The 10,451-nt window shown below is 44.7% G+C and overlaps 1 protein-coding gene across 7 annotated transcripts in view; it reads right to left on the bottom strand.

Annotated features, from left to right (window-relative positions):
* Positions 1-10,451, bottom strand: part of LHFPL3 (LHFPL tetraspan subfamily member 3) — a 556,172-nt gene that overhangs the window by 51,018 nt on the left and 494,703 nt on the right. The window contains exons 3-4 of one of the 7 annotated variants that reach the window (XM_029927681.1): positions 1,426-1,453; positions 956-1,204 (exon numbers count right to left, since the gene is read on the bottom strand). The exons of 5 other annotated variants lie outside the window; for them this stretch is intronic. In XM_029927681.1, the coding sequence (XP_029783541.1) occupies positions 1,437-1,453 (17 nt within the window). In that variant the 3' untranslated portion in view covers positions 956-1,204; positions 1,426-1,436. Of the gene's footprint in view, positions 1-955; positions 1,205-1,425; positions 1,454-10,451 lie in introns of those variants that run through there. One more of the 7 variants, XM_029927674.1, reaches the window with a different exon arrangement.

A 10,451-nucleotide genomic window follows, 5' to 3' on the forward strand; every position in this document is an offset into this window, starting at 1 on the left:
AAAAAAAAAAGAAAAAATCTCTTTTGGCTGGCTGTGGAGGGAGTTCTCTCTCAGAGAAAAACGAGCTGGGACAATACATTGATTAGATGCTGTGATGCAAACAGGAGGATTGGGTTTTTAGCCTACGTCCCCTCCCAGGCAAGTTACTTTCCTCTGGGAATTCAGGGGTTTGGAATGCAGGACCATCTCTAAGGACCCATCAGCTCCAGAATTCTGTGTGTGTCTAAATGGTGGATTGCCTCTTAATACTGAGGGGACACATCTTGTGGAGAGCCCCTTTAATTTTAAGTCCTTTTCATCTCTGACAACTAACTTGGAAAGTTTCCTCCTAATTCCCATCCAACACACACTGGAAACTTCAGTGAGCCTGAGAACAAAGGCAGATGCAACCCAGAAATCACTGGCAGGTGGGGAAGGCTGTACAGTAAGCTAGGATATTTTAAATGCTCCAGATACTCTCTTTGTCAGGCACAAATTCCTCCTCTCCAGTTCATTTATTCTGGAAGTCTAGTTTCCCATATATACATTTTATATTAAGTAATCTCCATGCCCAATGTGGGGCTCAAACTCACAACCCCAAGGTCAAGAGTTGCACGCTCCACAGACTGAGCCAGCCAGGCACCCCCAGTTTATCACATATTAAATTCACTCAAAGTGGAAATATAGTTTATGTAGATGCAAGGAACACAAAAAGCGAGTGAGTGTATGTGTGGACAATAAAGGGCCAATAGAGCCCATTCCTTGGCTTAAAAACCATGATCCTACCTCCTTCATGACCACATATACTGTGATCTGTAGGTGTGTCTGTCACATACATATGTACAGAGAGAAATAATAAACAAGAAGATTACTTCACTCCATGACTCATTTCAGCCCTGTCACATGGCACAATGGTATTTATTTTTGCATAGAGCCCATATGAGGGCTCACAGAGCAGTGATCCATTTAGGCTGGTGGTCACAGAGCACCTCTGCATAGCAAAGGTGTGCGGTCAGTGCCCACGACCGGCGTGGAGAAGGCCACGGCCATCTTCCCAGCCTCTCAGGCAGCATGTCACCGCAACAGCGTGGATACATGCCTAGAATCCTAAAAGCTGACAATCTGAGGGCTCACTGTCAGAGAACAATAACCAAAGGAGTTCCCAGCAACTTCGCGGAGAGGTGCCAGGCTCACAGCTGCACGTGCTCTGGCTCCTACCCAGGTGCTGGGGATTGTGGGAGAGAGAAGCACAAATATGAAAACAGGAAAGACCGAAGATCTATGGCTTTAAAGTGACGGTTCATGCGGCCCAAGCGCCAAGCGGCGGAAGCGGGAACCGGAGGACGGCAGCGGAGAAAACATGCGGGATGGTAGGCGAAGCGCACAAAACACAGCCGGACCCGCAAGGCGCCATGCTCACACTTACACGGTGTGGTCTCACACTACCTTAGTTTGCTTTAAGCATTTCCGTCGTCTGAGAGTTTGGGAGGGAAAAACAGAACGGTTAAATTAATTAAGAGCTTGCACTGTATTTTTAATGGTTAAAAATCACAACGTCATTCCTGGCCATCCCAGTCATTGTGTGCGGAAAGAGACACGTGGTGAGTCATAGTGATGAAGGACACAGTTCTGAGAGCCAGACTGTGGTCTCCTACCTGGTTTCTGCCGCTTGCTAGTTGTGTGACTCCGGCAAGTGTCCTATCTTTCTGTGCCTCAGTTTCTTCATCTGTAAAATGTGTCTAACAAAAGCACTTACCTTGTAAGATCACGGTGATCTTATTTACCACGAAGCCTTAGCTAAGTATTAGACATCACTGTTGTTATCATCATTTTTACCTTTGGCTCCCTCAGGCGATACCACCCAGACTAGACAATCAAATGCTTACAAAAAGCCAAGGACTCACAGAGAATTTCAGATGCTTGAGAAGAAACAAATCAAAGCATTCAGGAGAAATAGACAAAGTTAGACATGCACGTGTGGGCAATGGTTTCATGTGTTGTTATAATTCTTTGAGGGCATATATTTCAAATTCCAAAGCAATTCAGAGTAGCTTTTAAAGAAAGATAAATAAAAATCAATTGCATACACACAGATCAATTAGAACCCTGAGGCCTCGTTCATGTTGGACAATTCAAGGCTATGTACGCATCATCAGGGATCATCCTTTGGACTGACGGCATCTCATATTTTCTACCTTGCTTCCATCCAGTGCCTCATGCAGAGAATTGCTTAAAGCCACTGGTGCAAGGATGGAATGGTCCTGAGTACCCTGTGGTTTACTAAGTCATGCAAAGAACAGACTCCTTTCCTCCATTCCTTCCCGGAACCCTTCTATCAGTTCTGGGCTCCCTTGACAGGATACATGAGCCAGCAGGAAGGATGAGACTCTGGCATTCTTCCTGCTTCCTCTGTCGCTTGTTACCTCTCTCACTTCTATTCATCACTGGCCCAAGGAAGTTTCCCAGATGGAAGCTTTCGGTTTCTCCTCTGTCACTCCAAGTTTTCCCACTTTTTCAAAGGCATGGAGGATTGTATTGACTCTCTTTGCTACGTGAGTTTCTAGATGAAGGGATTTGGTTACTGCACTTGGAAAGGGGGGTGCTAAATTGTTCAAAGGCAAAACTAAAAGCAATATTGGGAGTCTTCAGCTGGCGGAGTGCAGAAGGAAAGAATGATCAGGGACATGGGAGCATCTGTTTAACCTAACAGACCTTTGCTTGAAAGTGTAAGTCACAGGCTGCATCCCCCAGGCAGCATGCTCCCTGCCTGAATTGCAGACACAACAATGGTGTTCGCCTTCCAGCGAGGTGCAGGGTATGTGTGTGTGTGTGTGTGTGTGTGTGTGTGTGTGTGTGTGTGTGTATCTGTGGTGCCCAGCCACAGATGGTTGTGCTCTCAGACAGCTCCTGCTTTAAGCAGAGTTTTAACCTGGATAATATTCTTATGTGCAAATGTACTGTGGAGTTGAATTCTCTGGCTGCTAGTGGGCTGCAGGTTCCTAAAGGCTGGACCTGGGTTCTCCCGTCTCAGGCAGCCTCTCCCTCTGTCAAGTACACCAAGCCTGCTGCCCCAGGAGTGGGTTAGGGCTGCCACTAACAGCGGCGTCATTTGGCCAGGAGCCTGGCTTTTTAAAGACACAGTGAGCTCTTCCCCAATCACAGGTACTATTTCAAGGACAAGAGAGCGCAGTGCCTGGGCTTTGGAATTCTGAGAGGCACCTTGGTCTGTTCGACACCTTTTCAAAGGGAAACTGTATTTGTCATCAGAATGTTGCTCAGGCACAAGCACAAATGGGAGAAAGAGGCCGAGGATATTTAGAGAAGCAAAGAGGTTTCCAGCCAGGGAAAGGAGACCTAATGAATTGATGTTTGTAGAAACGGAGACATTTAAACAGAATTATTAAGCAATTAGCCAAATTATAACTAGGATTGGAAACACGAGATGATCTCAAAGGGAATCATTTCAAATAAGCCTTTCTCTTGCATGGCAGGGCTTTCATTCTACATTGTCTGGAAGGTCATTATTTTAGCAGAAGAGAGAGAGAGGCAGTCATGTTTTTCTGGTTGATGGGACAAGCATGTCATGTCTCTAGGAGGGTCAGTGAGGCCATCAGGCCACAGGCCCACATCTGGAGGGCTGGAGCCCTCGATGTAGGGAAGCTGGCTGCGGCAACACTGTCCTGCGATGTGAGCTTCACTATGATTCAATGGCAGTTGCTTCTGAGCTCTCCTCTGGGTCCCAGGGTCCCATCCTCTCCAAGGCGGTACAGATATATGCAGGCGTACATTGTCAGGCCAAGTTTCAAGGGGTAGCCCATGTAGGAAAAAAGCCAAAACTTCTTCAGTTCTATCACTGAATTAGGGGCTGATGCCTGAGTCATATTTGGAGTATTCTGATGATTTATGCTCTCCTCATCTCCAGGCAGACCTTTCTGGATCTCTGACCCCTGGGAATTATCCCCCAGGCCATAGGTGTCACATTCCAATCAAGGCTGAGGCAGTGGGACGGACATACTTCTTGTACATCTTTCCATCAAGTGGGAGAGGATCCCTCGGAGGAAAGGTCTAGCACTACGCCTCCCAAAAGGCAGCTGCGGCTTGGTGGTTCCTCGCACATGTGTGTGTGGCATGCTTTTCTCTGCAATGCACACGGACACCCTGTACCATCACGTTCCTACTGGACACACTGACTATTCAGAGGGTTCACTAAGGACACCAGTCACTCTTACACTGCTAGATCAACTAACAGCCTGAGGCTCTACTCATTAAATAATCTTATCTACAATTCCCAGAGCACAAAAAAAGGGTCCTAGCCTTTGTTTCCATTTGATTTCCTCACCCTTGAGAGAGCAGCTGTCTCATTCATTTGAAACGTTCTAAGAACCCAAAAAGGTACCTCCAAGTAAGTATTGCTTTCATATCTGGGTGATATGCATTTAGCCCTGGGAGTCTGGGTTCGATTGCTTAATTTCCCACTTCCTAGATGGTAGCAGATAATAGGTGGAACCCTGAGTGTTGATGGATTTTCCTTCGAATACTCCACCTCCAGGGCCTTTGCTGCTCCCTGGCGGAGAGTAGCAGTGAAAAGAACAGATATGAAATAAAGTCCTAGTGAAAATGATTTTTAGTTGAGAGGCCTGTCACAGGAGAAATACAAGATGGCACTGTAATTTATTGTTGGCATCAGATACCTCTGCTGGACATGACCTTGGTTAATTAATGACCCAGTCTGCCACTTTGTGTCACAGATAAGGAAATGAAGGCTCTGAGCGAGCCGGTGTCCCAGCCTGCTGGGGAGTCAGGCTTAGTGGGAGACCCCTGTGTCGTGGTCTAGAACTCCCACACCACGCCACTCACCAGCTGCGAGAGAAAAACATAATTTTCTAAGCACTGACATCCATTAGGGAGTAAAATATGAACACTATGCCTAGCTTGCACTCTAAGTTTAGAAAGGTTTAATCTTAATAAGCTAAAGGGTTAATGTTAGGAAACTGCTTTAATTCCCTCAATAAGATAAAAATCAAAGGGTGTGTGTGTGTGTGTGTGTGTGTGTGTGTGTGTGGTCTGCCTCTAGGTCACTGATCCCCAAAAGTGAATAAACTATGGACCCCTTTAAAGGAAAACAATCCTCCAAGACCTATGATATACTTCCTCAGCCAGCATTTGGGAAACATTTTCTTTTTTTTTAAATTCATTAAAAAAATGTTTATTTACTTTTGAGAGAGATTGAGAACACAAGCAGGGGAGGGACAGAGGATCTGAAACAGGCTCTGTGCTGACAGTAGACAGCCCTACGTGGGGCTCGAACTCATGAACTGTGAGATCATGACCTGAGCTGAAGTCAGATGCTTAACTAAGCCACCCAGGTGCCCCGAGAAACATTTTCTTAAAAAAGCTAAAATCTCATTCTTTGAACATGATTTTCAATCGAGTACTGTTACTGAAAAAAGATATCTTTATATTTGGTAAAATGAAAGCATAAAACTTAAACACCCTTACTAAACCCAATAATGCCCACCTCCTTGCAAGCATATGTCCCTGAAATTCAATTTGGGAAACACTGTCCTGTTTACGGCCATGCCACCCTGAACGCCCCCAGTCTCGTCTGATCTCAGAAGCTGAGGAGGGTCGGGCCTGGTTAGTACTTGGATTGGAAAAACATTGTCCGAGCTCAGAATTCGTCTCTGGTTTCTTCTCTGGTCCCATTAATGAACTTCTTCAGTTTATGTTCCTTTCCACCTTTGTTCCTGTGGCAGCTACCTTTTGCACAGAATGGATTTTCTTAGTTGACGATTTTGCAATGGACCCCATGTGTCCCGTTACTTTGTCACCTAATCTCTCTCTCTGAATCCTGAGTCCTGTGTGATGTCCTTAATATTTGCTTTAGATGAAAATCCAGCATAATCCGGTCTTTGTAGGATGGTATTTTTATTGAAAATGCTAGTTTTGTAGAAAGAAAGAGACAGAAGTCTCCAGCCGGCTGTCCAGCCGACATCAGCCACTGTCTGGATCGTAGGAACGAAGTTCCATCGGTTAAAATGCACTTTAAACATCTCAGCTGGCCTTGTACGGTAGTTAAGTTCCGTGTTTTACAATCTCACCAATTTAACATTGCCATCCTGTCCTCTCTCTGGGGTGACAGGTGGCTAAAAACACATTTAGATTTTCCTCTGAGGGGGCATTACTCTCTCCTTGACAGGCTCTTTCTGCTCCATGTCTCACAGACGAGTAGGAATTTGCCAGGGACCTCCTCTTGGGAATGTCTCTTTCTGCCTACCTGCTTTCATGTACTCTTGGGTCAGAATCCTCTTCTTCATTGTGAATTCATTCCCCAGTGGCAAAGTAAGCATGCTAGAATTTCTTCTTGGCTTTTACAGTTATTGTTTTTGTTTTGGATTTTATGGACAGTGGGTTAAAAAAATGGACTGGGTCTCAGTTCTGCATTATTTTGGTTAAAAAAACCTGGAAGGATGTTTCTCTATACTTTCACGTTCTAATATGGTAGCCACTAGACACAGGTGACTATTTTAAATTTAATTAAAATAAAATTCAGCTAAAAATTTAGTTCCTCAGTCCCATCAACCACATTTCAAGGGCTCAGAAGTCACACATGTCTGGGGCACTGTATCGGACAGAGCAACCAAGAACATTTCCATCACTGGTCTTTGGCGGAGTACTGCTCTATAACATTTATTATGCATTAATAAAATTTGAATGCAAGATGTGTACTATGAAACATAAATATGTATGGCAGCTTCAGTCAAAACCCATCTGTAAAGTACGGAGGAGAATTATTTAATAAACAATACAGTTGGAAGTCGGGGTGTCTTTTGTGTTCAAGTCAGTCACATGAAGCCTCGTCATTTAATTTAGATTCTAAGAAGACCAGCCTTTATGTAAATGAAAAGACAGAACCGACTTTCACTAAATGGAGGTGTGTACGTGAGGCTGGGTAATGGATGAATGTTATGCACGGGGAACCTGTGTCAGCCTAGACATTTTCTTCCTGACCCAGATAAGACTAGGAGTTTTTGGGGTGAGGGGAGGTGCTGTAGGTGGAACTTCTGGAGTTTGAAAAAGCTCCTCAAGTGGTTCTTGTGTATTTTCTCTATCCCATCCCTCTAATTGGAACTACTGCTCCCCCAAATAGCTAAACTGTTGGGGGGATGTGCCTAGCTGCAGAACAGCAAGGACCATTTATGTAGTTTAAGCACATAAATCCTTATTAAAAATTTTTTTTTATTATTTATTTATTTTTTTATGGCTTTTATTTATTTTGGAGAGACAGAGACAGTGCGAGCAGGGGAGAGTCAGAGAGGGAGGGAGATACAGAATCAGAAGCAGGCTCCAGGCTCTGAGCTAGCAGTCAACACAGAGCCCAATGCGGGGCTCGAACCCACCAACCGTGAGATCATGACCTGAGCCGGAAGCCGGACGCTTAACTGACTGAGCCACCCAGGCACCCCAAGCACATAAATCCTATAGAGCTTATGTTAGGGTTCTCCAGAGAAGCAGAGCCAATAGGATATATTGGAAATATATGTATTTTTCCTGGAGAACCAGGAAAGCCAGTGGTATAATTTGGTCCAAGTCCAAATGCCTGAGAACCAGGGGAGGTGATAGTGTGAGGTGATGGTATAAGTCTCGTTCTGAGTCCGAAGATGTGAGAACCAGGAGGGCTGATGGCACACCGGAGGGGTAAGGGGAGGTGGATGTCCTGCCTCAAGCAAGAGAACAAATTCAACCTCTCGCTGACTTTTTTTTCTATTCAGACACTCAGTAGAACACCCACTTGCCTTGGTGTGGGTGATCTTTTTTACTCAGACTGTTCTATTCTGGAAATATCCTCAATGATACACCCAGAAACAATCTGGGCATCCCTTAGCTCATTCAACTTGATTCATAAAATTAACCATCACATAGTTTAGGTTCTGATTACAGGGGCTGATCTCGTGGGCAGTTCTGCACAAAGTCTAAGTAGAGTGGGTAAGCCTTCTGGTTAGCAAGGTTATACTGCTTCTCCAAAGCACGTGGGTAAATGCTGATGGCAAGTTAGCCAAGCATTAAACACTTTTTCACTCAAGAACAACTTATCAAACATCTAGTAATATCTGCCAAATACCTTGATCCATATTGTGGAGTATCATAAGACAAGTAAGTAATGGCACCAGAGTGTGGTGGCTCAACTGCTGCATGGGCTTTGCAGTCAACCTGAGTTTAAGTCTGGTATACTCTACCTGGATCCTTAGGCAAATTAGTTAACTTCTCCAAGATTCCATTTCTTGGGTTAAATTGGGGATAATGCTTACTTCATAGGGTTACTATGAGGAGTGAATGATATAAGGTGAACACTTGGTAAAATCTACTGTCTATGTTGCTCGTAGAGTATATCGTTTGGTTAAGAAGATAAACTCACTGGGGGCGCCTGGGTGGCTCAGTCGGTTAGGCGTCCGGCTTCAGCTCAGGTCATGATCGCACGTTCGTGTGTTCGAGCCCCGCGTCAGGCTCTGTGCTGACGGCTCGGAGCCTGGAGCCTGCTTCAGATTCTGTGTCTCCCTCTCTCTCTGCCCCTCCTCACTCATGCTCTGCCTCTCTCTGTCTCAAAAATAAATAAAACACTAAAAAAAAAATTAAAAAAAAAAAGAAGATAAACTCACTGAAAATCTGTACTCCGCCTGACTGTGCAAATGGCTGGTTCAGCTGACAATGAAACGGTCCTAAAGAAATCCTAGGTGGGGATGTAAAACCTATGGCATCCGATCAGCTGTAGGGTCGATCAGATGCCCCTGGCTTTAGCCCTGCCACCTTGCAAACGTGGGCCACTAAGTAATCAGGATGATAGTATATGGAAAATCAAATGTAAGGGCTAAGAATGATCCAAGATGGAGTCCGCTCAAGTTCCTTCCTTCAGAGATGAGCAGACTAAAGTTCAAAGTACTTTCCCAAAATTTAAACACAACCCTTTTGTGGCAGAACTGAGGTCAGAACCTAGGGTTCTGGATTCCTTGGCCAGTGTTGTATACACACCAATAGTCTCCAAATGGAACAGAAATCGTCATTACCAGAGAATATTAGGAAAGATGCTGATCATACTATCACTGGGCTGTGGGGTTATTTTGAAACACACTGCTTTAATTTCAGGACCCAGAAACCACACTGGGTGTAATTTTCATTTCCTCTTCAGAGATAAATTGATAGCCTATGAGACACAGCTCCTAGAAGGGACTCTATCACAGACTCACAATCTCTAAGACCCACGTGTTCTTGAGATCTAGTTTGTGGTACATCCCCAAAGTTAACCTAGCATATCACTGCCCAGGCAGAGTAAACTTTCAGTTCTTTCTGGAGTATGTGAACGACTAGGAGAACACAGTGGACTCTTGAAAAACAGGGTGCTAGAAGGTAGGACTCAATTTTATGTTCACCACAGTCCTGCTACTATCTTGGGTTTCAGTTGTCAGGGCAGGTGGTCAACTTCTTGCTTAATCTTTGCTTTTATCTTGTCGCCTCCTAAAAGTACAAAAAGTGTAAGAACTGTGGGCTTTTCTGATTAGAGCATGGTGGCCTGTTGGTCTTCTGAGCACTTCTTTCTGTGTGGTAGCTGTACAGGAGAGCGTATTCCAAGGACAATACACACCTTGGCATACAGGGCCAGCCATGCCGGTGACAGTAAAGAGAGGAGACAGCCAGGAGGTACCTTCAAACATTTAAGTCAGATTGTATTACTCCCTGTTCACAGCCATCCAATGGCTCACATCACAGCTAGAATGAAATCCAAACTCTCTCCCATGCCTACTTTTTAGCTTCATTTCACACCATCTTCCCTCTCACTACAATCCAGCCAAACTGCTTTTAAATCCCATCTTTGGATCTTTGCACTCATGCTTCCTACTGCATGAAGTTCTTTCTCACTGGCTATTGTTGGATCAGTCTTCAGATTTTGGCTTCTCCCGCATCCTCAAAGGGTCTCCCTGAACAAACAACCTGGGGAACTATTTGGTCATGGCCTATCATGTTACTTGGTTTAAATTCTTTGCATAGCACTTTCCACTCTGATATGTTCTTGCCTTTTAAATTTATTTATTGCCCATCTCTCCTCATAAGAAAACAAACTCCAGGAGACATGGGATTTTGTTTCCTTGGTTCCCTACTTTATTTCCATCTTCTAAAAATTTTTTTTTAGTGTTTTTATTTATTTTTGATACAGAGAGAGACAAAGCATGAGAGGGGGAGGGGCAGAGAGAGAAGGAGACACAGAACTGGAAGCAGGCTCCAGGCTCTGAGCTAGCTGTCAGCACAGAGCCTGACGCGGGGCTCGAACCCACGAACGTGAGATCTGACCTGAGCCGAAGCCGGAGGCTTAACCGACTGAGCCACCCAGGCGCCCCTTATTTCCATCTTCTAGAACTGTGCTTAGCACATAGTAGGTGCTCAAAAAGTATTTACCAAATGAATGAATGAATGAATGAATG

Source organism: Suricata suricatta, chromosome 2 (genome assembly GCF_006229205.1).
Source record: "Suricata suricatta isolate VVHF042 chromosome 2, meerkat_22Aug2017_6uvM2_HiC, whole genome shotgun sequence".
Taxonomy (NCBI): domain Eukaryota; kingdom Metazoa; phylum Chordata; class Mammalia; order Carnivora; family Herpestidae; genus Suricata; species Suricata suricatta.